This window comes from Vulpes lagopus, chromosome 4, assembly GCF_018345385.1.
Source record: "Vulpes lagopus strain Blue_001 chromosome 4, ASM1834538v1, whole genome shotgun sequence".
Taxonomy (NCBI): Eukaryota; Metazoa; Chordata; class Mammalia; order Carnivora; family Canidae; genus Vulpes; species Vulpes lagopus.
Window position 1 is genome coordinate 25,460,559 of NC_054827.1, and position 25,296 is coordinate 25,485,854.

At 43.7% G+C, this 25,296-nt stretch overlaps 2 protein-coding genes across 3 annotated transcripts in view; one reads left to right on the forward strand and one right to left on the reverse strand.

The window, feature by feature from the left end:
- The window catches only part of MBOAT4 (membrane bound O-acyltransferase domain containing 4), a 198,109-nt gene that overhangs the window by 90,527 nt on the left and 82,286 nt on the right, over nucleotides 1-25,296 (reverse strand). The window lies entirely within an intron of this gene.
- Nucleotides 12,571-13,787, forward strand: LOC121488958 (spermine synthase-like). The gene is given in 3 exon segments (XM_041751310.1): nucleotides 12,571-13,314; nucleotides 13,515-13,597; nucleotides 13,599-13,787. Coding segments are annotated over 3 exon segments (1,014 nt in total). The 3' UTR covers nucleotides 13,786-13,787.

A 25,296-nucleotide genomic window follows, 5' to 3' on the forward strand; every position in this document is an offset into this window, starting at 1 on the left:
CTGGACCCAGCGCGCATCAGGCGCCCTGCTCAGTGGGGAGTCGGCTTCTCCCTCTGCCCCTCCCCAGGCTCCTGCTCTCCTGCTCTCTCGCGCTCTCTCTTATAAATACATAAAATCTTAAAAGAAAAAGAAAGAAAGACACCCAAAGCGGGGCCTCCCATGGGCACCTTCACTGCCTGTGAGTGAGGCTGTGGGAGGCACCCCTGCTCCTCTGGGCTCACAGAACAGAAGCACCTGCTTCCTTTGGAGGGCGGGAGACAATCCCGTTCATTAGGAAGCCTGAACCCCTGCCCAGTCTTCTGGTGGGACGGTGATGGGAGCAGAGCCGGTTCTTCCCCTTCTTGGTCAGCCCTGGGTGGGGGGCAGCTATGGGAGGACCTCCCAGTGTCAGCACACACACGGCCCCAGCTTCAGCCTTTAGCTCCACTTCTAGTCTGGCAGGAGAAGTCCTCCTTAACATTCCATTTCATACTTTTTCCTCGGAGCCTCCCAGACCCTAAAACTCCTACTGTTTAGGAACACAGGCTCAAGGTCAGCTGGAGAAAGGTGCTTGTCACAGCTGGGAGGGAGACAGATGGGAGAACAGATGAGTTTTCTATAGAAGCCAGCCTGCCCCATCTTCTGTCCTCTGCAAAGCGGCGGCCAAACAACAGAAAACTGGATGCCCGAGGTGGGGCCACGTGAAAGGGGGTGAAGAAGGGAATGAAGCCGCCTGATTCTCACAGAAAAGCCCAGAATCATTTGGGAGTCCCGGTTGCTAGAAGGCGGAAACAGGGTCAGGGGGCGTAGGGAGAGGGAATGAGTATCACTGAGCCACCGAGGGTGTGATGGTGTCATTTTATGTGTCAGCCCGACTGGGCTCACTAAGCGCAGAGAGCTGGCAAAACATTATTTCGGGGGGACGCCTGGGTGGCTCAGCGGTTGGGCGCCTGCCTTCAGCCCAAGGTGTGATCCTGGAGTCCTAGGATTGAGTCCCACGTGGGGCTCCCTGCATGGAGCCTGCTTCTCCCTCTGCCTGTGTCTCTGCCTCTCTCTTTCTGTGTCTCTCATGAATAAATAAATAAAACCTAAAAAAAAAAAAAAAAAACATTTCTGTGTGTGTCTGTGAGGCTGTTTTCCTATTAGCGCAGGGGGATGAAAAGAATGAGGCTGAGCTGGGTAGAAAGGCACCAAGCACAGCATCTAGTAGGGGACCTTGTGCTGCATGCTGGGAAAGGAGTCCAGTAAGAAGCCAATGAGTCCTCTCTATGTTTTTGGGGTTGAAGGAAATGAACTGAATTAAATGAACTGAATTAAAAACATCTACTCTTTTCCTCTGATGAGATTATGGAGGAATAAAAACAAAGTTTTCTATTTAGGTGTTTGGAGGAGCAACTCAGGATCTCTTATGGCAAAGAAATCCCTAGCCAAGTGCAGTGGAAATATTATGTCTATGGTAAGGGGATGTCCACACTCTGAATCGCAAGAGGAACAGGAAGTCAGTTTGACACCTCAACTTACTGCAAATCAAAAACAAATGTCTAAAACCTAGAAAGCTCTGGAGGAGGAAACAGAGCATAAAAAGACCAGGAAGAAAATTACTTCTGCTTTTCAGTAAGAAAAGGCTTGATTATACTTTTGAATTATAAAAATTAAGTGACTATAGAATGTTTGTAAAATAGAGAAGGCAGGGTGCCTGGGTGGCTCAGTTGGTTGGGTGTCCTACTCTTGATTTTGGCTTAGGTCGTGGTCTGGAGGTTGTGGGGCTGAGCCCGGTGTCAGACTCTGTGCTCCACATGGAGTTGGCTTGGGATTCTCTCTCTCTCCTTCTGCCCTTCCCTCAACTCACATGTGCGCTCTCTCTCTCTCGCTCTCTCACTCTCTCTCTCAAAATAAATAAAATATTAAAAAAAAAATAGTAGGGGAGCCTGGGTGGTTCAATCGGTTAAGCATCTGACTTCAGCTCAGGTCATAATCTCAAGGTCCTGGGACTAAGCCTCATGTCAGGCTCCCTGCTCAGTGGGAAGCCTGCTTGTCCCTCTGCCCCTCTGCCCACTCATGTGCTCTCTGTCTCTCTCTCAAATAAATAAATAAAATACTTTTAAAACTAGAGAAGGAAAAATTACGAAGTCATTACTTCTGAGCATTAGTTTCCAAAAACTAGGTTTTAACTCCACTTTGATCTTGTTCATACTCTGCTTAGAAGCCTTGAATGGCTTCTCATTGCTTATAAATGAAGTTCAAATACCTTAACCTGGTATGTAAAGAATCGTCCTTATAACTCACAGGGCAATTAACCATTGACTGCTTTGTGTCCTTTATTATTATTTTCAGCATTTAAGTCCATCTTTATGGATACAATTTTTTTGTGCTTATGTATTGTCTCAATTAGATTACAAGCGCTTTGAAGGGAGGAGCTAGATATTATAGTTTAAAAATTACAAAGGCTCAGTAAAGCATTACATGAAGGTACAAGTTGGTGAGTCCATAATAAATAAGAATAAAGAAGCTCACTCCATTGCAGCAAACAAGTAGCAGAGCTGCTTGCTTGCTGCTAGGTATGAGATCCTACTCTAGGTATTGCTTTTAAGAGGGGAAACTCGCATTTCTGCTCCTCTATGTACCCCTCCCCAGCTCTGCTTTATGCAAAGGGAGGGGAAAACACTGTTTTATTGTGAAGCACTTTAGAAGTTGTCATGTATACCATAAATGTCAGCAGCATCCTGGCTTCCCCCTAACATTCTGCTCCCCTGTGGTGAGCACCCTCTGTAGTGGCTTCATCTTTCAGGAAGCTTTAGGCCCTTTCTGCCTTCTCCATCCTGAGATAATAAGCAGAAGAAAGGATCAAAGTGGGTGGGTGGTCAAGCATGGCTGAGTCTCTCTGTTCTTGTTACTCTCTCCTTGCAATGTGGTGGGTCTGTTAGCTTGAGGCTGCTCTCCAGATGGCATCTTGGATGCCAGAGGGCAGAGAAGAGAAAGTTCTGCTATGTCTTCCTGGCCTAAGCCACATTCTCCAACCCATGTCCAACAACAAGACCCACACTTGGGAGTGTGGAGGACTTGGCCAAATATTACCAAGTCATGCTTTGTTTCCCATTTGACTATTCTTCCCAGCATATAAACCCCTTGGAGGTGTGGGCCACAGGATCAAGTCCTGTGCCTCTGGCCATAATACAATCAAACACTGGCAAAGTCTCATTTCTAACTTCTAATACAATCTCTGGTTACATAATATAGAGTCTTTATGAAGTCTTTGAATAACTTTAATCTTAAATTTATTCATAAATGAAATGACCTTTGAATTATTAAAGAGCAATTTAAAGTTCTTAGTAAAAAAATAACATGTAATTAAATAGAAAAATAACCTAGAATATCCTTATTTTAGATCTGTGATTCCTACCTGCCCCCACTCCCATAAAAAAAAAAAAAAAAAGCCACCCTAGAGGTGCACCTGGGTGGCACAGTCCATTAAGCATCCAATTCTCAGTTTCAGCTCAGGTTGTGATCTCAGGGTTGTGAGATTAAGCCCTGCATCTGGCTCCACGCTAAGTACAGAGTCAGCTTGAGATTCTTTCTCCCTCTCCCTCTGCTCCTCCCCTACACTCACGCATGCTCTCTCTCTCTCTCTCTCTCTCTCTCTCAAATAAATAAATAAATCTTTAAAAAAAAAAAAACACCTCCTAGATAAAAAGTCAAACTGGGGCAATATTAGTCTGCTGCACAATACAACATTAGAGACACAGAAAATTTTGCATTATGTCTGGGGACACAAAGCTTGCCAGGCACAGACTACTTTATAAGCAAGAGCACATGGCTGCTCCAGTGGACCTTTGCTTTCAGCCTTTTCAGTTCTGTCTGTACTTGTGAGATTCTCATCTTGTGCCTATGAGATTTCTGTATTATCATTGGCAAAGTCTTATTCTGATTTTGAAAAACGATCTACTGTTTTCTAAGGCATCCTAAACTTTGCTTAGGTGCAGGCAGACCCAGCTTTAAGGCCTTTGGAATGGAAGGAGGCTCACAGAGCAGTTTGAGCTGCTGGAACGGACTGTGAACTTGCCCAGGCTCAGAGCATGGAAAACAATCCTACACAGCAGAAGTTGCAACAGACCAAAGCTGAAAGGGTCAAAAGAGTCAGGAAATGCAGAACTACAAGGGAAGCCACAGAGCTTCATCTCCAAGGAGCTGTGCTGTGAGAATGAGTTGGCAATGGCAGTTGAGGAGAGAGATCAAATCCTCCAAAGTCTTGAAGATGAACGGAGGGACTGTGAAATCAAGAAGGTGCCAGAAGAAGGAAGTGGGAAGTCACCCTTCCCTCTGCTCTGTCTTGCAAGCAAACACATTCTGGACGCTGCTCACTGGATGATGTAATGATTGTTGTACTTTTTGACTTAATTTGAGTTACACATTCCAGAATAGAATTTGGCTTAAGTTAGGAAGAATAAACATTAGCACAGGCAGTCTGTGAGTGGAAGGGGAAGTGTTGACTTGTAGGGCTGAAGAGGAGGGGATACAAAGTCTGGGAGAACATTAGAATGGAAAGATTATGGTTGGATGGTTCCAGGTTGGATGCCCCATGATGTTATCAAGTAGCCAATTTCTTTCTCTTTCTGCTCTGTCTTCTTCAGTAGTGGCTTCATCCCAAGCTGACTGCTCACATACTGATGAAAATTGCTACAGTAGCCCCAAGCTTCACTTCTATTCCCTACACCATCTAGAACAGTACTAGTACAGTCCAATAGAAATATAATGCAAGCCATAGGTGTGATTTAAAACTTTCTGGTAGTCACACTTTTTTTGGGTTTTTTTGGTAAAGATTCTATTTATTTATTCATGACAGACTCACAGAGAGAGAGAGAGGCAGAGACACAGGCAGAGGGACAAGCAGGCTCCATGCAGGGAGCCCAATGCAGGACTCAATCCTGTGTCTCCAGGATCACACCCCAGGTTGAAGGCAGCGCTAAACCGCTGGGCCACTGGGGCTGAAGGTGCTTGTCACAGCTGGGAGGGAGACAGATGGGAGAACAGATGAGTTTTCTATAGAAGCCAGCCTGCCCCATCTTCTGTCCTCTGCAAAGCGGCGGCCCAAACAACAGAAAACTGGATGCCCGAGGTGGGGCCACGTGAAAGGGGGTGAAGAAGGGAATGAAGCCGCCTGATTCTCACAGAAAAGCCCAGAATCATTTGGGAGTCCCGGTTGCTAGAAGGCGGAAACAGGGTCAGGGGGCGTAGGGAGAGGGAATGAGTATCACTGAGCCACCGAGGGTGTGATGGTGTCATTTTATGTGTCAGCCCGACTGGGCTCACTAAGCGCAGAGAGCTGGCAAAACATTATTTCGGGGGGACGCCTGGGTGGCTCAGCGGTTGGGCGCCTGCCTTCAGCCCAAGGTGTGATCCTGGAGACCCAGGATTGAGTCCCACGTGGGGCTCCCTGCATGGAGCCTGCTTCTCCCTCTGCCTGTGTCTCTGCCTCTCTCTTTCTGTGTCTCTCATGAATAAATAAATAAAACCTAAAAAAAAAAAATTTCTGTGTGTGTCTGTGAGGCTGTTTTCCTATTAGCGCAGGGGGATGAAAAGAATGAGGCTGAGCTGGGTAGAAAGGCACCAAGCACAGCATCTAGTAGGGGACCTTGTGCTGCATGCTGGGAAAGGAGTCCAGTAAGAAGCCAATGAGTCCTCTCTATGTTTTTGGGGTTGAAGGAAATGAACTGAATTAAATGAACTGAATTAAAAACATCTACTCTTTTCCTCTGATGAGATTATGGAGGAATAAAAACAAAGTTTTCTATTTAGGTGTTTGGAGGAGCAACTCAGGATCTCTTATGGCAAAGAAATCCCTAGCCAAGTGCAGTGGAAATATTATGTCTATGGTAAGGGGATGTCCACACTCTGAATCGCAAGAGGAACAGGAAGTCAGTTTGACACCTCAACTTACTGCAAATCAAAAACAAATGTCTAAAACCTAGAAAGCTCTGGAGGAGGAAACAGAGCATAAAAAGACCAGGAAGAAAATTACTTCTGCTTTTCAGTAAGAAAAGGCTTGATTATACTTTTGAATTATAAAAATTAAGTGACTATAGAATGTTTGTAAAATAGAGAAGGCAGGGTGCCTGGGTGGCTCAGTTGGTTGGGTGTCCTACTCTTGATTTTGGCTTAGGTCGTGGTCTGGAGGTTGTGGGGCTGAGCCCGGTGTCAGACTCTGTGCTCCACATGGAGTTGGCTTGGGATTCTCTCTCTCTCCTTCTGCCCTTCCCTCAACTCACATGTGCGCTCTCTCTCTCTCGCTCTCTCACTCTCTCTCTCAAAATAAATAAAATATTAAAAAAAAAATAGTAGGGGAGCCTGGGTGGTTCAATCGGTTAAGCATCTGACTTCAGCTCAGGTCATAATCTCAAGGTCCTGGGACTAAGCCTCATGTCAGGCTCCCTGCTCAGTGGGAAGCCTGCTTGTCCCTCTGCCCCTCTGCCCACTCATGTGCTCTCTGTCTCTCTCTCAAATAAATAAATAAAATACTTTTAAAACTAGAGAAGGAAAAATTACGAAGTCATTACTTCTGAGCATTAGTTTCCAAAAACTAGGTTTTAACTCCACTTTGATCTTGTTCATACTCTGCTTAGAAGCCTTGAATGGCTTCTCATTGCTTATAAATGAAGTTCAAATACCTTAACCTGGTATGTAAAGAATCGTCCTTATAACTCACAGGGCAATTAACCATTGACTGCTTTGTGTCCTTTATTATTATTTTCAGCATTTAAGTCCATCTTTATGGATACAATTTTTTTGTGCTTATGTATTGTCTCAATTAGATTACAAGCGCTTTGAAGGGAGGAGCTAGATATTATAGTTTAAAAATTACAAAGGCTCAGTAAAGCATTACATGAAGGTACAAGTTGGTGAGTCCATAATAAATAAGAATAAAGAAGCTCACTCCATTGCAGCAAACAAGTAGCAGAGCTGCTTGCTTGCTGCTAGGTATGAGATCCTACTCTAGGTATTGCTTTTAAGAGGGGAAACTCGCATTTCTGCTCCTCTATGTACCCCTCCCCAGCTCTGCTTTATGCAAAGGGAGGGGAAAACACTGTTTTATTGTGAAGCACTTTAGAAGTTGTCATGTATACCATAAATGTCAGCAGCATCCTGGCTTCCCCCTAACATTCTGCTCCCCTGTGGTGAGCACCCTCTGTAGTGGCTTCATCTTTCAGGAAGCTTTAGGCCCTTTCTGCCTTCTCCATCCTGAGATAATAAGCAGAAGAAAGGATCAAAGTGGGTGGGTGGTCAAGCATGGCTGAGTCTCTCTGTTCTTGTTACTCTCTCCTTGCAATGTGGTGGGTCTGTTAGCTTGAGGCTGCTCTCCAGATGGCATCTTGGATGCCAGAGGGCAGAGAAGAGAAAGTTCTGCTATGTCTTCCTGGCCTAAGCCACATTCTCCAACCCATGTCCAACAACAAGACCCACACTTGGGAGTGTGGAGGACTTGGCCAAATATTACCAAGTCATGCTTTGTTTCCCATTTGACTATTCTTCCCAGCATATAAACCCCTTGGAGGTGTGGGCCACAGGATCAAGTCCTGTGCCTCTGGCCATAATACAATCAAACACTGGCAAAGTCTCATTTCTAACTTCTAATACAATCTCTGGTTACATAATATAGAGTCTTTATGAAGTCTTTGAATAACTTTAATCTTAAATTTATTCATAAATGAAATGACCTTTGAATTATTAAAGAGCAATTTAAAGTTCTTAGTAAAAAAATAACATGTAATTAAATAGAAAAATAACCTAGAATATCCTTATTTTAGATCTGTGATTCCTACCTGCCCCCACTCCCATAAAAAAAAAAAAAAAAGCCACCCTAGAGGTGCACCTGGGTGGCACAGTCCATTAAGCATCCAATTCTCAGTTTCAGCTCAGGTTGTGATCTCAGGGTTGTGAGATTAAGCCCTGCATCTGGCTCCACGCTAAGTACAGAGTCAGCTTGAGATTCTTTCTCCCTCTCCCTCTGCTCCTCCCCTACACTCACGCATGCTCTCTCTCTCTCTCTCTCTCTCTCTCTCAAATAAATAAATAAATCTTTAAAAAAAAAAAAACACCTCCTAGATAAAAAGTCAAACTGGGGCAATATTAGTCTGCTGCACAATACAACATTAGAGACACAGAAAATTTTGCATTATGTCTGGGGACACAAAGCTTGCCAGGCACAGACTACTTTATAAGCAAGAGCACATGGCTGCTCCAGTGGACCTTTGCTTTCAGCCTTTTCAGTTCTGTCTGTACTTGTGAGATTCTCATCTTGTGCCTATGAGATTTCTGTATTATCATTGGCAAAGTCTTATTCTGATTTTGAAAAACGATCTACTGTTTTCTAAGGCATCCTAAACTTTGCTTAGGTGCAGGCAGACCCAGCTTTAAGGCCTTTGGAATGGAAGGAGGCTCACAGAGCAGTTTGAGCTGCTGGAACGGACTGTGAACTTGCCCAGGCTCAGAGCATGGAAAACAATCCTACACAGCAGAAGTTGCAACAGACCAAAGCTGAAAGGGTCAAAAGAGTCAGGAAATGCAGAACTACAAGGGAAGCCACAGAGCTTCATCTCCAAGGAGCTGTGCTGTGAGAATGAGTTGGCAATGGCAGTTGAGGAGAGAGATCAAATCCTCCAAAGTCTTGAAGATGAACGGAGGGACTGTGAAATCAAGAAGGTGCCAGAAGAAGGAAGTGGGAAGTCACCCTTCCCTCTGCTCTGTCTTGCAAGCAAACACATTCTGGACGCTGCTCACTGGATGATGTAATGATTGTTGTACTTTTTGACTTAATTTGAGTTACACATTCCAGAATAGAATTTGGCTTAAGTTAGGAAGAATAAACATTAGCACAGGCAGTCTGTGAGTGGAAGGGGAAGTGTTGACTTGTAGGGCTGAAGAGGAGGGGATACAAAGTCTGGGAGAACATTAGAATGGAAAGATTATGGTTGGATGGTTCCAGGTTGGATGCCCCATGATGTTATCAAGTAGCCAATTTCTTTCTCTTTCTGCTCTGTCTTCTTCAGTAGTGGCTTCATCCCAAGCTGACTGCTCACATACTGATGAAAATTGCTACAGTAGCCCCAAGCTTCACTTCTATTCCCTACACCATCTAGAACAGTACTAGTACAGTCCAATAGAAATATAATGCAAGCCATAGGTGTGATTTAAAACTTTCTGGTAGTCACACTTTTTTTGGGTTTTTTTTGGTAAAGATTCTATTTATTTATTCATGACAGACTCACAGAGAGAGAGAGAGGCAGAGACACAGGCAGAGGGACAAGCAGGCTCCATGCAGGGAGCCCAATGCAGGACTCAATCCTGTGTCTCCAGGATCACACCCCAGGTTGAAGGCAGCGCTAAACCGCTGGGCCACTGGGGCTGCCTGGTAGTTATGCTTTAAAAAAATTCAAGAAGTGGGATGCCTGGGTGGCTCAGCAGTTAAGCGTCTGCCTTCAGCCCAGGGTATAATCCTGGGGCCCCAGAATTGAGTCCCACATCGGGCTCCCTGCATGGAGCCTGCTTCTCCCTCTGCCTCGTTCTCTCTCTCTCTCTCTCTCTCTCTCTCTGTCTCTCATGAAAAATAAATAAACTTTTTTAAAAAATATTTTTGAAAATATTTTTAAAAATTTTAAAATCAAGAAGAGGTGCTCCTGGGTGACTCAGTCAGTTAAGTGTCCAACTCTTTATTTTTTTAAAGATTTTATTTGTTTGAGAAAGAGGGAGAGGTAGTGAGAGTGAACACAAACAGAAGGCAGGGAGAAGGAGAAGCAGAATCCCCCTGAGCAGGGAGCCCGACATGGGGTTCAATCCCAGGACCCCAGGATCACAACCTGAGCTGAAGGCAGGCACTTAACCCACTGAGTCATACAGGTGCCCTAAGCATTTGACTCTTGTTTGCAGTTTAGGTCATGATCTTGTGGTCTTGGAACTGAGTCCCTCAGACTCTGTGCTCAGTGTGCAAGCTGCTTGCCCCTCTCCTTCTGCTTCTCCCATGCTCACATTCACACTGTCTCTCACTAACTCTCTCTCTCAAATAAATAAAATCTTTTAAAAAATTAAAGAGCAAGAAGAGTGAAATTAATTCCAGTAATATGTTCTATTTAACCCAATACATACAATATAAAATCACTTAAAAATTATTGAAAACATAGTTTACATGTTTTCTTTTGTACTGTCTTTAATACTCAGGGCATATTTTACACTTACAGAACATCCCAGTCACACTGCTTGCATTTCAAGTGCTCAATTGCCTAAGTAGCTACTGGCTACTATACTGGGCAGGACAGGTCTAGAAGGAGAGAGAGAGTCCTGTCCCAGCGTTCCTGGCTAGAGTTGACATTCACTCTGATTGGACTGGATTAGGCTGTACACCTGTGACTATACCAATGACTGTACACCAGGATTAGGCTGTACACCTGTAACTATACACCAAAGACTATAGCCAGCAGAAGGGACTGTGCTAAATGGCTGAAGGTAGGCCTGACTGTGGTGAGCAGAATAATGCCCCCCCTCATAGATGTCCCTGTCCTAGTTCCTGAACTGTGAACACATTAGTTAACATAGCAAAGGGGAAGTGAAGTTGCATATGGAATTGAGTTTTCTAATGAGTTGAACTTGAGATGATATTGTCCTGCTGGGCCCAGTGTAATTACAAAGATCCTTATAAGTGAGAGAGGGAGCCAGAAGAAAGAACCAGAGAGATGGCAGCATGAGCAGGACACGGCTCTGTGCTGCTGGCTTTAGAGAAGAGGAAGGGACCACAAGCCAGTGAATGTGGGGTGCTCTAGAAGCTGCCAAAGTAAGAAACAAGTCATCCCCTAGAGTCTCTAGAAGAAACACACCCCGCCAACCCCTCGCCTTTAGCCCAGTGAGACCTGCATTGGACACCTGATCTCCAGAACTATAAGAAAATAAATATGTATTGATCTAAGCCACTAAGAAAACTAAATCAGTGATCTACCCCCGAGGTGCATGGAAAGAATAGAAACTCAAATTTTTCATGGGCATTCTGAGACATAAAGGAGTTTTTAGTTTCAAAACTTGGCTTTTAAGTATCAAAGTGAAACTATGAAAGAAGCTACAATTCATGCCATTAACAATTGACTGAAAAGAGAGCAGATAGAGAATTGGACTATATTGTCCCCTGGGAGGCCAAGGATTTCCTAGGCTGGGAGAAGAGAATTGAAGAGTCCCCAAGAGAATAAGAAGCTGCTTACCTCTTAACTTGGTCTTTGTACCCTATTGCCTCTTTCACACTCACATGACAACATATATATTATGGGAATCGAAGAGTAGTTGGATTTTATGCCCTGCTTTCTACTGGAACCCCAGGAGCCAATGGAGTCTGCTTAGGCAGAAACAGCCTAAGGTAAACTTTCCATTTTTCTCCAGCACCAGTAGCCTGTAGGCATGATTATAAGGTTGTAGGGTGTGTGAACCACCACCAGAGACCATCATTAAGACGTGGACATCAGAGGTGCATGCCAGGACAGCAGATGCTGATAACAAGACCAGATGAGAAATGCTACTCCTCAGCAGTGACCTGGGTGGACCCATGATGATGATGTAGGACCAGGTGCCGCCACCACATCAACCCCTAGAACTTGAAACATCTCTGTAGAGATTGAGGGTGAAAGAAAATATAAAGTGGCTAAGTGTAAACCTGAAATGACTGAAAACATCTAGATTTGATTGTTCTGTTTCTTGAAATCACAGAGAATGGAGACTCAAGAGAGACGAAAATTCACCCATTAAAAAAAAATTGCCTTTTAGTGCACACGTGAATTTTGTCATCTGAAAAAAGTCTGTACCCTCCATATTTATAATATAAGGATATTGGAAAAAACTTAAATATCCATAGGTGCACAAATGGTTGGGATTATAATATGCTCTTGTTGAATTGAATGCTCCATTGCTATTATAAAGATACTTTATCTTTGATAACAGTCTTTGTTCTGAAATCTACTCTGTGATTATTGACAAGTGTTATCCTCCCATGATCAGCATACAGCAGAAATCCAAAAGAACCTTTGACAGGTTCTAGAGCGCCCTCTCTAGGCAACTCTGTCCTCTGCAGTCCTCCACCCTGCAAATTCCAGCTGCCTTGGCCTCCTCAAATTCTCAATTCTGTTTCTTCAGCTCAGGTTAGATTTAGGTTACTTCTCCCTATGCTATGGCCTGAAAATTCTCTCCAGATCATAAGGAGGGCAATTTTAGGGCTCATCTCATTCCTTTGCATTCTCTCAAAGATCACTGTCAAGGCACTGTATTCCAATGCCCAAAAACTGGTTTTTTTTTTCCATATATCTTCTCCCATGGTTTTAAGTGGTTAAGGTAGGATGGCAAATCTGAACTCTGGTTCCATCATAGCAATAAGTGAAATTATATTCTCATATTTTAATTATCTTATTTTAAAATTAATCTGTATACATTCACGTATATAATATATTCTTTTGGATACAGGAACTGTTTCATAATTTTAAAAATTGTGACCATCAAGCTATAAGGGCTTGTTGAGGTGCCGCACTCCCCGCGGCCGCCTGCTCCAGGCATGGCCCAGGGCCTCGCCTCGCTATGGCAGCAGCACGGCACAGCACGCTCGACTTCGAGCTCAGCACCAGAGCTGAGGGCGAGACCATTCTAAAAGGCCTCCGGTCCATTTTCCAGGAGCCAGGGATGACGGAGTCGGTGCACACCTGGCAAGACCATGGTTATCTAGTGACCTACATAAACAAAAATGGCAGCTTTGCCAATTTGAGAATTTACCCACATGGATTGGTGTTGCTGGATCTTCAGAGTTATGATGGTGATTCGCAAGGCCAAGAAGTTGACAGTCTTTTGAACAAAGTAGAAGAAAGAATGAAAGAATTGAGTCAGGACAGTACTGGCCCGGGGAAGCAATTACCACCCATAGTTGGAGGAGGGGCCATGGACAGATACTGGCCCACTGCTGATGGTCGCCTGGTTGAGTATGACATAGATGAAGTGTATGATGAAGATTCACCTTATCAGAACATTAAAATTCTACACTCGAAGCAGTTTGGAAATATTCTCATCCTTAGTGGGGATGTTAATCTGGCAGAGAGTGATTTGGCGTATACCCAGGCCATCACGGGCAATGGAAAAGAAGACTACGGTGGCAAAGATGTACTGATTCTCAGGGGTGGAGGTAGGGGCATATTATGTGAAACAGTCAAACTGAAACCAAAGATGGTCACTATGGTGGAGCTCGACCAAATGGTGATTGATGGATGTAAGAAATACATGTGGAAATCATGTGGCGACGTCTTAGACAATCTTAAAGGAGACTGCTATCAGGTTTTTTTTTTTTTTTTTAAGATTTCATTTATTTATTTGACAGAATGAGCAAGCAAACAGAGGCAGAGGAGAGAGAAGCAGGCTCCCCACACCAGAGCAGGGAGCCCGATGCAGGGCTCAATCCCAGGACCCTGGGATCATGACCTGAGCCAAAGGCAGACACTTAAGCAACTGAGCCACCCAGGCACCCCTGCTATCAGATTCTAATAGAAGACTGTATCCCAGTACTGAAGAGGTACGCCAAAGAAGGGAGAGAGTTTGATTATGTGATTAATGATTTGACAGCTGAAACAGGATGGGAAATATTTTACACAGGGTAACTGTGTGAATTTGACGGAAGCCTTGTTGCTCTATGAAGAACAGCTTGGGCACCTGTATTGTCCTGTGGAATTCTCAAAGGAGATCGTCTGTGTTCCCTCATACTTGGAATTGTGGGTATTTTACACTGTTTGGAAGAAAGCTAAACCTTGAAGACCAATTCTCTCCTAATCATATGTGCTGCAAATAGCCTTCCTGACCTTCATTTGCTGTACATGACATTGAAATGAGTCAGGCAAAAAAAAAAAAAAAAAAAAGAGTCAGGCAATTGATTGTGAATTCCTTCAAGTTTTCTTTTTTTAAATTATTATTTTTAATTTAAACAAAGCAAATGAAAATGTATATTTTGATGCACTAGGGTGTTAATTTTTTTGAAAGTCAGCTGAAGGATGATTAGACAGCACAGCGAAGGCTGTTAAGTGCACTAACTCCTAAAATGTGATTTTTGTTACTTTTCTGTGTGTGTGGGGGGGGGAGTGTTTTTGTTTTGTTTCAGTAGACTTCAAATTCGGTTATTTGGAGGAATGAACATCATTGTTTTATTCTGGAGGGAAGTTATTTGATGGTGTTTCTTTCCCAAAAAATTGACCTAGATATTAAAATTTGGTGCTCATAAGAAAGAGTTAAGAAAAAATGAATAGCAATGCTTCGATTAAAATTATAAATGAGAAAAAAAAAAAGAGCTTGTTGAGGTCCAGTAGGGAAATAATGCAAAAAACAAAATAAAAATTATTATAGTCTCACCTCCAGAGAAAATTATTATTAATAATTTGACGCATTAAGTTGTCCCAATCTTTTCTCCACACATATTAATTTTTAAACTTAGCATTATTTTACACAATGCTGTTTTTTAACATTTTTTATTGTGGTAAAATATATATATAACATGAACTTTACCATTTTAACCATGTTTAAGTATATAATTAAGTGGCATTAAATCCATTCATAATGTTGTACAACCATTACCACTATCTATTTCCAGAACTTTTTCATCATCCCAAACAGAAACCCTCTTTAAAAAAAAAAAATCATTTTAGAGAGAGAGAGAAAGAAAGCATGAGCCGGAAGGGTAGGGAGAAATGAGAGAACCCAAAAGCAGACTGCGCTGAGCACAGAACCCAACGTGGGGCTCAATCTCACAACCCTGAGATCATGCCCTGAGCGGAAACCAAGAGTCCAACATTTAACCAACTGTACCACCTGGGCACTCCTTCCCTCTTTTTTTTTTTTTTTTTTAAGATTTCATTTTTAAGCATTTACACCCAACACAGTGCTTGAACCCACAACCCTAAGACCAAAAGTTGCATGCTCTCCTTATTGAGCTAGCCAGGTGCACCCAGAAGCCTTAACTCTTTTTTTTTTTTAAAGATTTTATTTATTGGGGATCCCTGGGTGGCGCAGCGGTTTGGCGCCTGCCTTTGGCCCAGGGCGCAATCCTGGAGACCCAGGATCGAATCCCACATCGGGCTCCCGGTGCATGGAGCCTGCTTCTCCCTCTGCCTGTGTCTCTGCATCTCTCTCTCTCTCTGTGTGACTATCATAAATAAATAAAAAAAATTTTTTTTAAAAAGATTTTATTTATTTATTCATGAGAAACACAGAGAGAGAGGCCGAGACATAGGCAGAGGGAGAAGCAGTTGCTATTATGTAGAAATGCAGCTGATTTTTATGTTGAAATTACATCTTGCAATTCTGCTAAATTTGTCTAACAGCTCTCAAGGGGTTTTTGCTATTGTTGTTGTAGAATCTTTCTGGTTTCCTTCATGTAAGATGATGTCATCTGTAATCACAGATAATTTGGCTTCTTACTTTCCAATTCAAATACATTTTTCCTCCTTTTTCTTACCTAATTGCTCTGGCTAGAACTTCTAGTCATATGTTAAATAGAAGTGATAAAAGTGGGCTTATTCCTGATGTTAAGAGAAAAGCTTTCAGTCTTTCACTATTAAGTATGATGTTAGCTGTGGAATTTCCATACATAGCCTTTAGTATGTTGAGGAAGTTCTTTTTTATTCCTAGTTTGTGGGGGTTTTTTTTAATCATGAAAAAGTATTGAATTTTGTCAATTTTTTCCATCAATTGAGATGATCATGTGGTGTTTTTTCCCTTCATTCTCTTAATATGTCATATAACAATGGTTGATTTTCATATGTTAACCATCCATGAATTCCAGGGATAGATTGCATTTGGTCATAGTGCATGATTCTTTAAATATGCTGCTGAATTCAGTTTGCTAGAATTTCATACCGCTGTTTAAAGACCTGCCTTTGGGGGGCACCTGGTTGGCTCCGTGGTTGAGAGTCTGCGTTTGGCTCAGGTCATGGTCCTGGGGTCCCGGAATCAAGTTCAACACCAGGCTCTCTATGATGAGCCTGCTTCTCCCTCTGCCTATGTCTCTGCCTCTCTCTCTCTCTGTGTCTCTCATGAATAAATAAATAAAATCTTTTAAAAAAAGACCTACTTTTTCATTTATCAGTGTATCATTCTCCCACATCATGAAATATTCTATTACTTTGTATTTTTAATATCTTTTTTAAACTACAAAATCCTTTCTTTTTTTTCTAATAAAATCTTACACAAACTTACAATATTTGAAGCACAGGACAGTGAAGCTTATCTGATGAACACAGGTTTATGGAGGTCAGAGCTTTGTCTGCAAGTTCTCTAGTTCTTCTACTTCTGCCCCTTCTCCCACAGTCATCTTCTAAAGGGACCCCAAAGGGAAGAGTTTGAAAGCCTTTGGTGTGACTTTTCATCACAGCATTATACTCTGTCAATGAAGACTTCATAATTTCATTAACTACTCTCTTGTTTTTACACATATATATTACTTCCAATTTTTCAAGATTTTAAAGAATAAAACCATTTGTAGATAAACCATTGGCCACATCCGTAAGCATTTACCTTTAGGGTAAATTCCCCAGGAAAGGAATATTGGGACAAATGCCCAGTAGAGTTAACATACAGTGTACTATTAGTTTCACGTGTACAATATAGTGATTCAGCAATTCTCTACATTACTCAGTGCTCATCAAGAGAAATGTACTCTTAATCCCCTTCACCTATTTCACCCACCCACCACCCCTCTGGTAACTATCAGTTTGCTCTCTATAGTTAACAGTTTGATTTTTTTGTTTTATTTCTGTTATCCCTTTTTTCTGTTTTATTTCTTAAATTCCACATATGAGTGAAGTCATGTGGTATTTGTCCTTCTCCAACTGACTTATTTCACTTAGCATCCTGCTCTCTGGATCCATCCATGTTGTTGCAAATGGCAAGATTTCATTCTTTCTTATGGCTAATATTCTATTGTGTATTTATATACCACATCTTCATCCATTGATGGACACTTCAGCTGCTTCCATAATTTGGCTATTGTAAATAATGTGCAGTAAACATAGGGGTGCATACATCTTTTTGAATTCATATTTCTGTATTCTTTAGGTAAATACCCAGTGGTGGAATTACTGGATACTAAAGTAGTTCTATTTTTAATTTTTTTAGGAACTTCCATACTATTTTCCATAGTGACTGCACCAGTTTGCATTCCTACCAACAGTTCATGAGGGTCCCTTTTGCTCTGCATTCAAATGTCAAAAACTGGGGCGCCTGGGTGGCTCAGTCAGTTAAGCATCTGCCTTCAGCTCAGGTCATGATCCCAGAGTCCTGGAATGGAGCCACACATCAGGATCCCTACTCAGTGAGGAGCCTGCTTCTCCCTCTCCCTCTGCCTGCTGCTTCCCCAGCATGTGCTCTGTCAAATAAATAAATTGGGGGAAAAAAGCCTTAAAAGAATGTTAAAAATTTTAAAGATTTTTAAGGATTTTGCTTCTTATTCTCATACTGCCAAGGAACAATATAGTAATTTGTCCTCCAGCCAGCGTGTTTAACTTGTGTATGTAAAATAATATCTCTAGGGCAGCCCAGGTGGCTCAGCAGTTTAGTGCCTCCTTCAGCCTAGGGCATGATCCTGGAGACCCGGGATGGAGTCCCACAGGCTCCCTGCATGGAGCCTGCTTCTCCCTCTGCCTCTCTTTCTCTCTATCTCTCTCTCTCTCCCCATCTCAAATAAATAAATAAATAATCTCTCTAAAGACTCATCTGACAGTATGTGTCTTGAAACTTAGTATTATTTTCTGACCTCTAATTGATACACAGAGCAGGAACTGATGTAAATAGTATCCGAGATTAATAAATTCCAACACCTGTCACCAGGTCCAAGGGTTTTTTTTTTTTTTTTAACCTGGTTCCATGGACAGACCTCTAGGAATCAATGAATTGCTGAAATTTTAGGCAAAAACGTGGAGCATGTGAATGTTAGCTTTTATTTATGGAGTGGATCTAGAGTTTTCATCAAATCTAAGAACTGCAATTTCCCCTCTTGCTTTTCTTTTTAAAGAACAAGTTAAACTGGAGACTACCAGAAAAATATGTCATTGGGAGCCAAGACTATTTTGCCCCTGCCTTCACCACATTGAACTTTTAGAACAACTTGGATTACAGTTATAAAATACACCCCAACCCAGGGACAAAAAGTCAGTACCCATTATATCTAAGTATTTGTATACTCACCAGGAATGTGTTGCATAAAATCATAGAATGCAAGGGATGGAGAAAATCTGAGAGATATGTGGTCCAGTCATTTTACACATGAGGATGGGAAGGCCCACGTGAGAAGCAGCTGCTCAGGACTACACTGCTAATGGCTGAAGAAGCATAGACCCAGATTTTGGTAATCCAAATGCTTTCAGGAAAGCATCTTCTGAATATCTATGTAAGGTTAACCTCGATTTCAATATTTATCAATGAAAACCCATATAGTATTTTTGTTGTTGTTGTTAAAGATTTTATTTATTTATTCATGAGAGACAGAGAGAGAAAGAGAGAGAGAGACAGAGAGAGAGAGGCAGAAACACAAGCAGAGGGAGAACAGGCTCCATGCAGGAAGCCTGACTTGGGACTCTATCCCCGGTCTCCAGGATCACGCCTGGAGGCTGAAGGTGGGCGCTAAACCGCTGAGCCACCCGGGCTGCCCACCCACATACAGTATTTATATTACTTTTCCTGCCTAAATCCAGCAAAGTACATCTTTTCTTCTAATGGAGGATCTTGCAGAGTTGAGGGGTTGTTATTCTAAACAGTCATTCCTGTGTCCTGGAGGAGTGTCTGAGTCTTGCCTACATCCTTTCCAGAGGGATCCTTGAAGGCCAACTGGAGATTTTCCATAGATAAACCCCCACCCTAGATGCCCAAACACACACACCCTCAACACGTCAGCACAGCCTGGCTCCCAACTCTCTTCCTAGCCGTTTCTAGTATTCTCTGACATCACATTCTCTCCGGACCTTGATCTACGTTGTCTGAGGTCTGTGATCACTGGAATCTAGTAGACCAGTAGACCTCATTATATTTTGGTACTGTTTCACAAATAATAGATTTGTGAAAAATCTAGCTTTTTTCTCTTCTGTGTTTACAGAAGTTTCTCTTCTGTGCTGCTCTTAGTTTCTCACAAGGGGGAGAACCCCAAGAGCCTGTCTGCTGCCTCTTTCTTAAATTCTCCAGTGGAACTACCAAGCCCCTCAGCAACTTCAGGATGCTTAGAGCTCTGACCCTAGGATGGTTCATGGAAGTTCTTTTTTTTTTTTTTTCTTTTAAAGATTTTTGTTTATTTATTTGAGAGAGAGAGAGAGAATGAGTGGGGTGGGGGCAGGGAGAAGGAGAAGCAGGCTCTCGGCTGAGCAGGGAGCCTAACACGGGGCTGGATCCCAGGACCCTGAGATCATGACTTGAGCTAAAGTCAGATGCTTAACCAACTGAGCAACCCAGGCATGCTGGTTCATGCAAATTCTAGGAGCAAATTTATGGGGGGAAAGTGTATGCATGTATGTATATATATATATATGAGATAGAGAATGGAGACATAGTAAATTGTATTAATCTTAGAGGAATTAAGTAGATAAGTATAGATATCATATATATCATATAGATATATGATATAATAGATATCATATATGATAATATATATCTCTATTGCACAGATCAAAACATAGAATACGTTCAGGTTCCTAAAATGCTATCTCCTGTTCCCTCCCAACCAATGCGCCTGTCAAGGACTTACAACTAGGAACTCCATTGCCAGAGATTAGTTCTTTCTGTTCTAGAAGCTTGTGAGGAAACATACCGATGTGTTCTTCTGCATCTGGCTTCTGCATTGCCTCAACATCATGTTTGTCAGCTCATCCATGTCAATAGATTTTACTCTACAATTTACCACTTTTTCCTGAATGAAAAAATGGCAAAAACTCCAGCTAATTAAAAGTACGAGGTTTTAGGATCAGGATAATCAATATTCATATTTATCATATTGGGTCCCAAGTAGGCACAATTACTTTAAGGATATAAACAGAAAAGTCACAACAAATTAACAGGCATTTAAGAAAATGTCCAATCTCACTAGTAATTTAAGAAATATAAGTTAAAGGGAAAAGACCATTTTCTTTTTCAAATAATTACTTTTAAAGTGATAGTATTTGATGTAGCAAAAGTTCAATAAAGTGGAATACTCTCGGTAAGACTATAAATTAGTACAACTCATAGGAATAAACTCAAGAGTCTTTTATAGGGCAGCCCAGATGGCTCAGCGGTTTAGCGCTGCCTTTAGCCCAGGGCCAGGATCGAGTCCCACATTGGGTTCCCTACATGGAGCCTGCTTCTCCCTCTGCCTGTGTCTCTGCCTCTCTGTCCCTTTTTATTTTTTATTTTTTTTTTAATTTTATTTATTTATGATAGTTATACAGAGAGAAAGAGAGAGGCAGAGACACAGGCAGGGGGAGAAGCAGGCTCCATGCGCCGGGAGCCTGATGTGGGATTCGATCCCGGGTCTCCAGGATCGTGCTCTGGGCCAAAGGCAGGCGCCAAACCGCTGCGCCACCCAGGGATCCCTCTGTCCCTTTTTAAATAAATAAAAAATTTTTTTAAAAAGAGTCTTTTAAAAAAAAATAAAAAAATAAAAAATAAAAAAAATAAAATAAAAAAGAGTCTTTTACAATCTTTACTGCCCCTTAATATTTTCCCATAGTGACTGCAACATAGGAAATAATCTCAAATATAGAAAAAATTTTTGAACAAAAATGTTCATCCCGCATCCTAAATCATCTAAAAAGTAAGTAACAATCTAAATAAATTTTAAAAAAGAAACAATCTAAAGATTCAGCATTTAGGGAATGATTATAAAAAATGTGACAGGTTCGTTCAGTAGGATATTATATTATCTTAAAGGATCAGCAGCCACAACATCCAGTTAGCTGTAGGACAAAGAGCCAGTTGGAGAAGGTTTGTAACTCTCCTCTCAGCTTGTCTGGGCAATGTTGGCTGTTTCATGTTTCAGTTCTCATGCGTCACAAAGCTGAAAGCTCTGGAATCCGGGGATTTGTTTATAATCAAACAATGGACTTATTAGGCTTTTAAAAATTAATTAAAAGATGAAAAGCGTGTATTGTGGTAGGAGAATTCAATGTAAAAGGTTCACAGTTTCTAGCACATTTCCTGCCACAGGAGGTGCTAATTATTATTGTCATCACCATAACTAATGTTTTCTTCAGTGCTCTTTGGGGGGCTTTGCTAAGTACTTTTATTCTCATTTTCTTCTCATTTGTACATTTTGCAAGGCCTGCCCATACACAGTGTTGCAACCTGTTTTCCTCCCATTCCACCTGCCAGTGGGTCCGAGGTTGAGGGGTGGGGGCTTCTGAGTTTTAGTCTGGGCATCCCAGCAGCCAGGTTTTGGGTTTTCCTGCGCTTCCTGGCTTTAACAAGAAGCAGTGTGCAGGCCAAAGCAGGGAGCTGGGTTTGCAGAGTCAATGCCCTGCTCACCTGCTCACTCACTCAGGCGGAGATCCCCAAATATCCCAGCAAAGGGCCCTGTGGGGGGCTCGCTGAGGCTCAGAGCTGCCTTGGCCCTTCCCACCCTGCAGTGCCTGCTGCTAGTACCCCTGAGCCCCCGAATGCAGTCCCCAGGGGGGTGGGGAGCACCCTGGAAGGCCAGGTGGGCCTGCAGAAGTGGCTTCAGAGAACCTGGAAAACAAATCCCTGGGAAGAAAGGAAGATGCAAATTCTTCAGCTGGCACTGGCGTTTTGCCAGCCCTCTCTCTGCCTCACCTGCCCCGAAGACCTGCAGCTCCCAGCCCCACGGATTCACCCCAGGGGTGCCCCCTTTCAAGCCAAACAAGCGCAGAGGAGAATTCCATCTTCTCAGTCACGATTCTCTGGAAAAGCACCGATTCTCTGGAAAAGCACCGGCGGGACTTCCTGGCCTGCTCTCACCAGGGTGTGGACTGAGTCTCTGTGTGGCTCAGGGTTTGGAGCACCCCTCGGAACCAGCCCTGGGGAGCAACCTGAAATCCCAAGCATCCTCTTCTACCCCATCTCTTTTCTCTCACGTTTTTTACATTTTGACTTTTTTTCATGAAAACAAGACACGTGCATCACATAGTCTAAAAACTAAACACTGCTAGAATTTGAAAGAAAAGAAATAGCCCTCACTGCTTCATTTCCTTTGACTTCTCATCCTCCACTTTTCAGTTGTTTTTGTTGTGTGTTTTTTTCCCCCCTGGGACTTACTCTGCCTTTTTTCTTTTTTTTTTTAAGATTTCATTTATTTATTCATCAGAGACACAGACACAGAGGCAGAGGGAGAAGCAGGCTCCCTCTGGAGTCTGATGCAGAACTTGATCCCAGGACCCCAGGATCGTGACCTGAGCCAAAGGCAGATGCTCAACCACTGAGCCACCCTGACATCCCTACTTTGCCCTAAAAATGCAACCTGCTCAGCAATTTCTCCATGTTTCCATTCTAGAGTTGACTGTCGCCTCTCCAGGATGGAAGATGGGGATCCGGGGCCCATAGGCGCCCCCTCCTCCCTGGTGCAGATTTTGATTAAACAGATAGTCAGGGTTTCCATGATCGATAGTGACCCTTACTGCACAGCTCAGGCAAAGTCAGGGACTCTCTGTGTTCTCTATCCTTCTATCGTCTCTATCTTGGTCCTTGTGGGTTTGTGCCCCCTTTTTCATTCCTTCTGCTCCACTTGAGTGGACTTAGGGAAGTCACCAATCTCCTCGGTTTGGCCAGAAGTCATCTCCTCCAGCCTGCAGCCAGCCTTCTCTCCTCCACAGCCATGACATGTGCCCATTCTTCAGTCTGCCAGCCCATAAAAGAAAAGCTGGAGTCATTTCCCTTCCCAAGGGTACTTGCATCATTTTATTAGGAAACACTGGAGGACAAAGAATGGTCAGGCTGCAAGAGAGAAGTTTGTAAAGCAGAATTTTGGGCTGCCAAGAGGGATGCTGGGGGATCTGGGCACTTGGGTGGCATCCCCCTCACCTTCTGTCTGCCTGGGGATCTGAGGCCAGCGGGGGACTCCTCCAGCTACAAAAGGGTTAAAAATCAGGGCCAGGAAGGAGTAGGAGGGGAAGCCAAGGGAGTAGACCGTGCTGAAGGAAGGCTAGTTGGCTGGTACCGGCTCCCTTCCATGACTTGGTAAATATAACTGTTAAGTAATCTGCGTCCCTGGGGTCAATCTCAGAGGAGCTCGGCGGGGAAATAAGTGTTTGCAGCTCCAGGTCAGAGGTATCCGGGAGAAAGCACCGTGGCCACGTTCCTCTGCAGTTCCCTCTGAGTTCCAGGTCCTCTGGGTTTTCGGGTTTCACCGGTTTCAGGCCGCCAAGGGGTCTGAGGAGCAGGCCTGCCCTTGCTCCTCGAGATAAAGATCCAGGCTGGCCTGGGATGACTGATTGAGGGCCTGCGCTCTGCTCGGTTCCTTATCTGAAGAACATTCCTGACTAACAAGGGGCAGATTCCAGAGGAGTGCTGATGTGGACAGAGGGGCCGGCCGCACAGGGCCCACCCCAGGCTCAGGGCCCCCACCAGGCAGGGCTGCCCCCCAGGCTCAGGGGGCCCCAGGCTCAGGGCCCCCCCAGGTTCAGGGTCCAGGACCAATGTGCCTCATCCCTCCAGTGGGGCCCCAGACAAGGCCGCGCCGCCTACAGGGGCGTTGGGAGGACAGAGGCTGGGGCTGCTGCTGGAACATTTCCATGTCCCCTGCCCTGTTTCTTTCCAGGGGCAGCCAGAGGCCTGTGCCACTTGTGCAATGTACCACCAAGGGGCTGAGCATGGACTCTGTCAACTGGAAACTTCTGTTCTCTGTTGAAAAAGAACAACAGAAAGAAAAGCTGTTGGGGACGGGGTGCAGTGAAGGGAGAGCTGGATCCGGAGACCAGTCCAATTTCCCAGGAAAGGAAAAAACGCCTTCCCTATCTTTGGGCAGAGGGCTTTGTACCCTCAGAAGAGGTCTTAACAACATACTGTTCCCTTGAATGTGGGCACAGTGGTTCTGTTTATGAAAGAAAGCAGACATTTTTCCTGACCATGCATTTTATGGGAGACGATTGTGCACACACACACACATGCACACACTCATACACTCATTTTCAAGGACAGCCTAGGCATTTTGCAAACACAGCCTGTATGGGGCTGACTTAGGTTATGATGCTTTGCTCCTGGCAACTACGTTAATTTGCTTCCCTAAAGCGTTTCAACTGCTTTCCTGAGGGCTCAGGTCACAAGGCACTGCTGAGTGTTCAGAAAGGTCTGCCCTACTCTTTTTTCATATTGGTGGCCTTCCCGGCAAGGGGAGGCCAGCCCAGAGGTTTCTTCCTTCACCATCACCTCCTTTCAGTCACTCCCCAGAAGCAACAACCCGAGGTTGTGCTGGTTAAGTAAATGGAGTCAGTAGAACTCCCCAGCTCCCAACAGCAGGGCTTCTCCAAGTCCAGCACGCATAGCAAGATGTTCAAATTACCTGAACATCTCGTTAAAAATCCAGGTTCTGATTCTGGTGGCTCGGTTGGGGTATATGTGCCTGAGAGCCAGCATTTCTGCCTGGATTCTAGGGAATGCCAGCACTGTAGTCCAGACAACACTTTCAGTAGCAAGGCCCCAGGAGACTTTGTTAGAGAAACACAGAGTAACCCAGCCACCTCACCCCGCCACCCCAATTTGGCTTTGTAAGGCTCCTCTTCTGCTCCAAAGACTTGGGCTCTCCCCCAACCCTGGTGATCCTGGTCTATAACCCTATCTTCATACTACTCAGGGACTGAGTGACACCATGCACACTGCCTTCCTCATGTTTCCCACTGAAGCTTATTGAATCGACAACAGTAGTATTAGTACCTCGCCCAACTCTGTGGCAGGTATTAGGCTAATTAGGTACTCCCTGTCCATTAATCGTCACAAATGAGGTATCTGATCACCATACCAGTGATCCAGGTGAGAACAGCAAGGCTCTGAGAAGTCAAAGAACTTGCCAAAGATCACACAGCCAATGGGTGATAGAGCTGCAGATCCTAATCAGTGCACCGTGCTGCTGGTCCATTAGTGACACGGGGCACAAGTGCCATGAGGGATCCGAAGAGTAGGCCACCTTCCCTCTTGGCACAGCTCTGGAACCAGTACCTAATTCTCCAAGTCCTATGAGTCTACCCTTACCAAACAGGACTCCATGCCTCTGGGGAACTGGCGCTGGGGCCACCCTTAAAGCCCTGCCATGTCGGTTTGAAAATGAGTGGAGCAGGGTTATCTTACATCCATGCTGCAGGGAGAAGACAA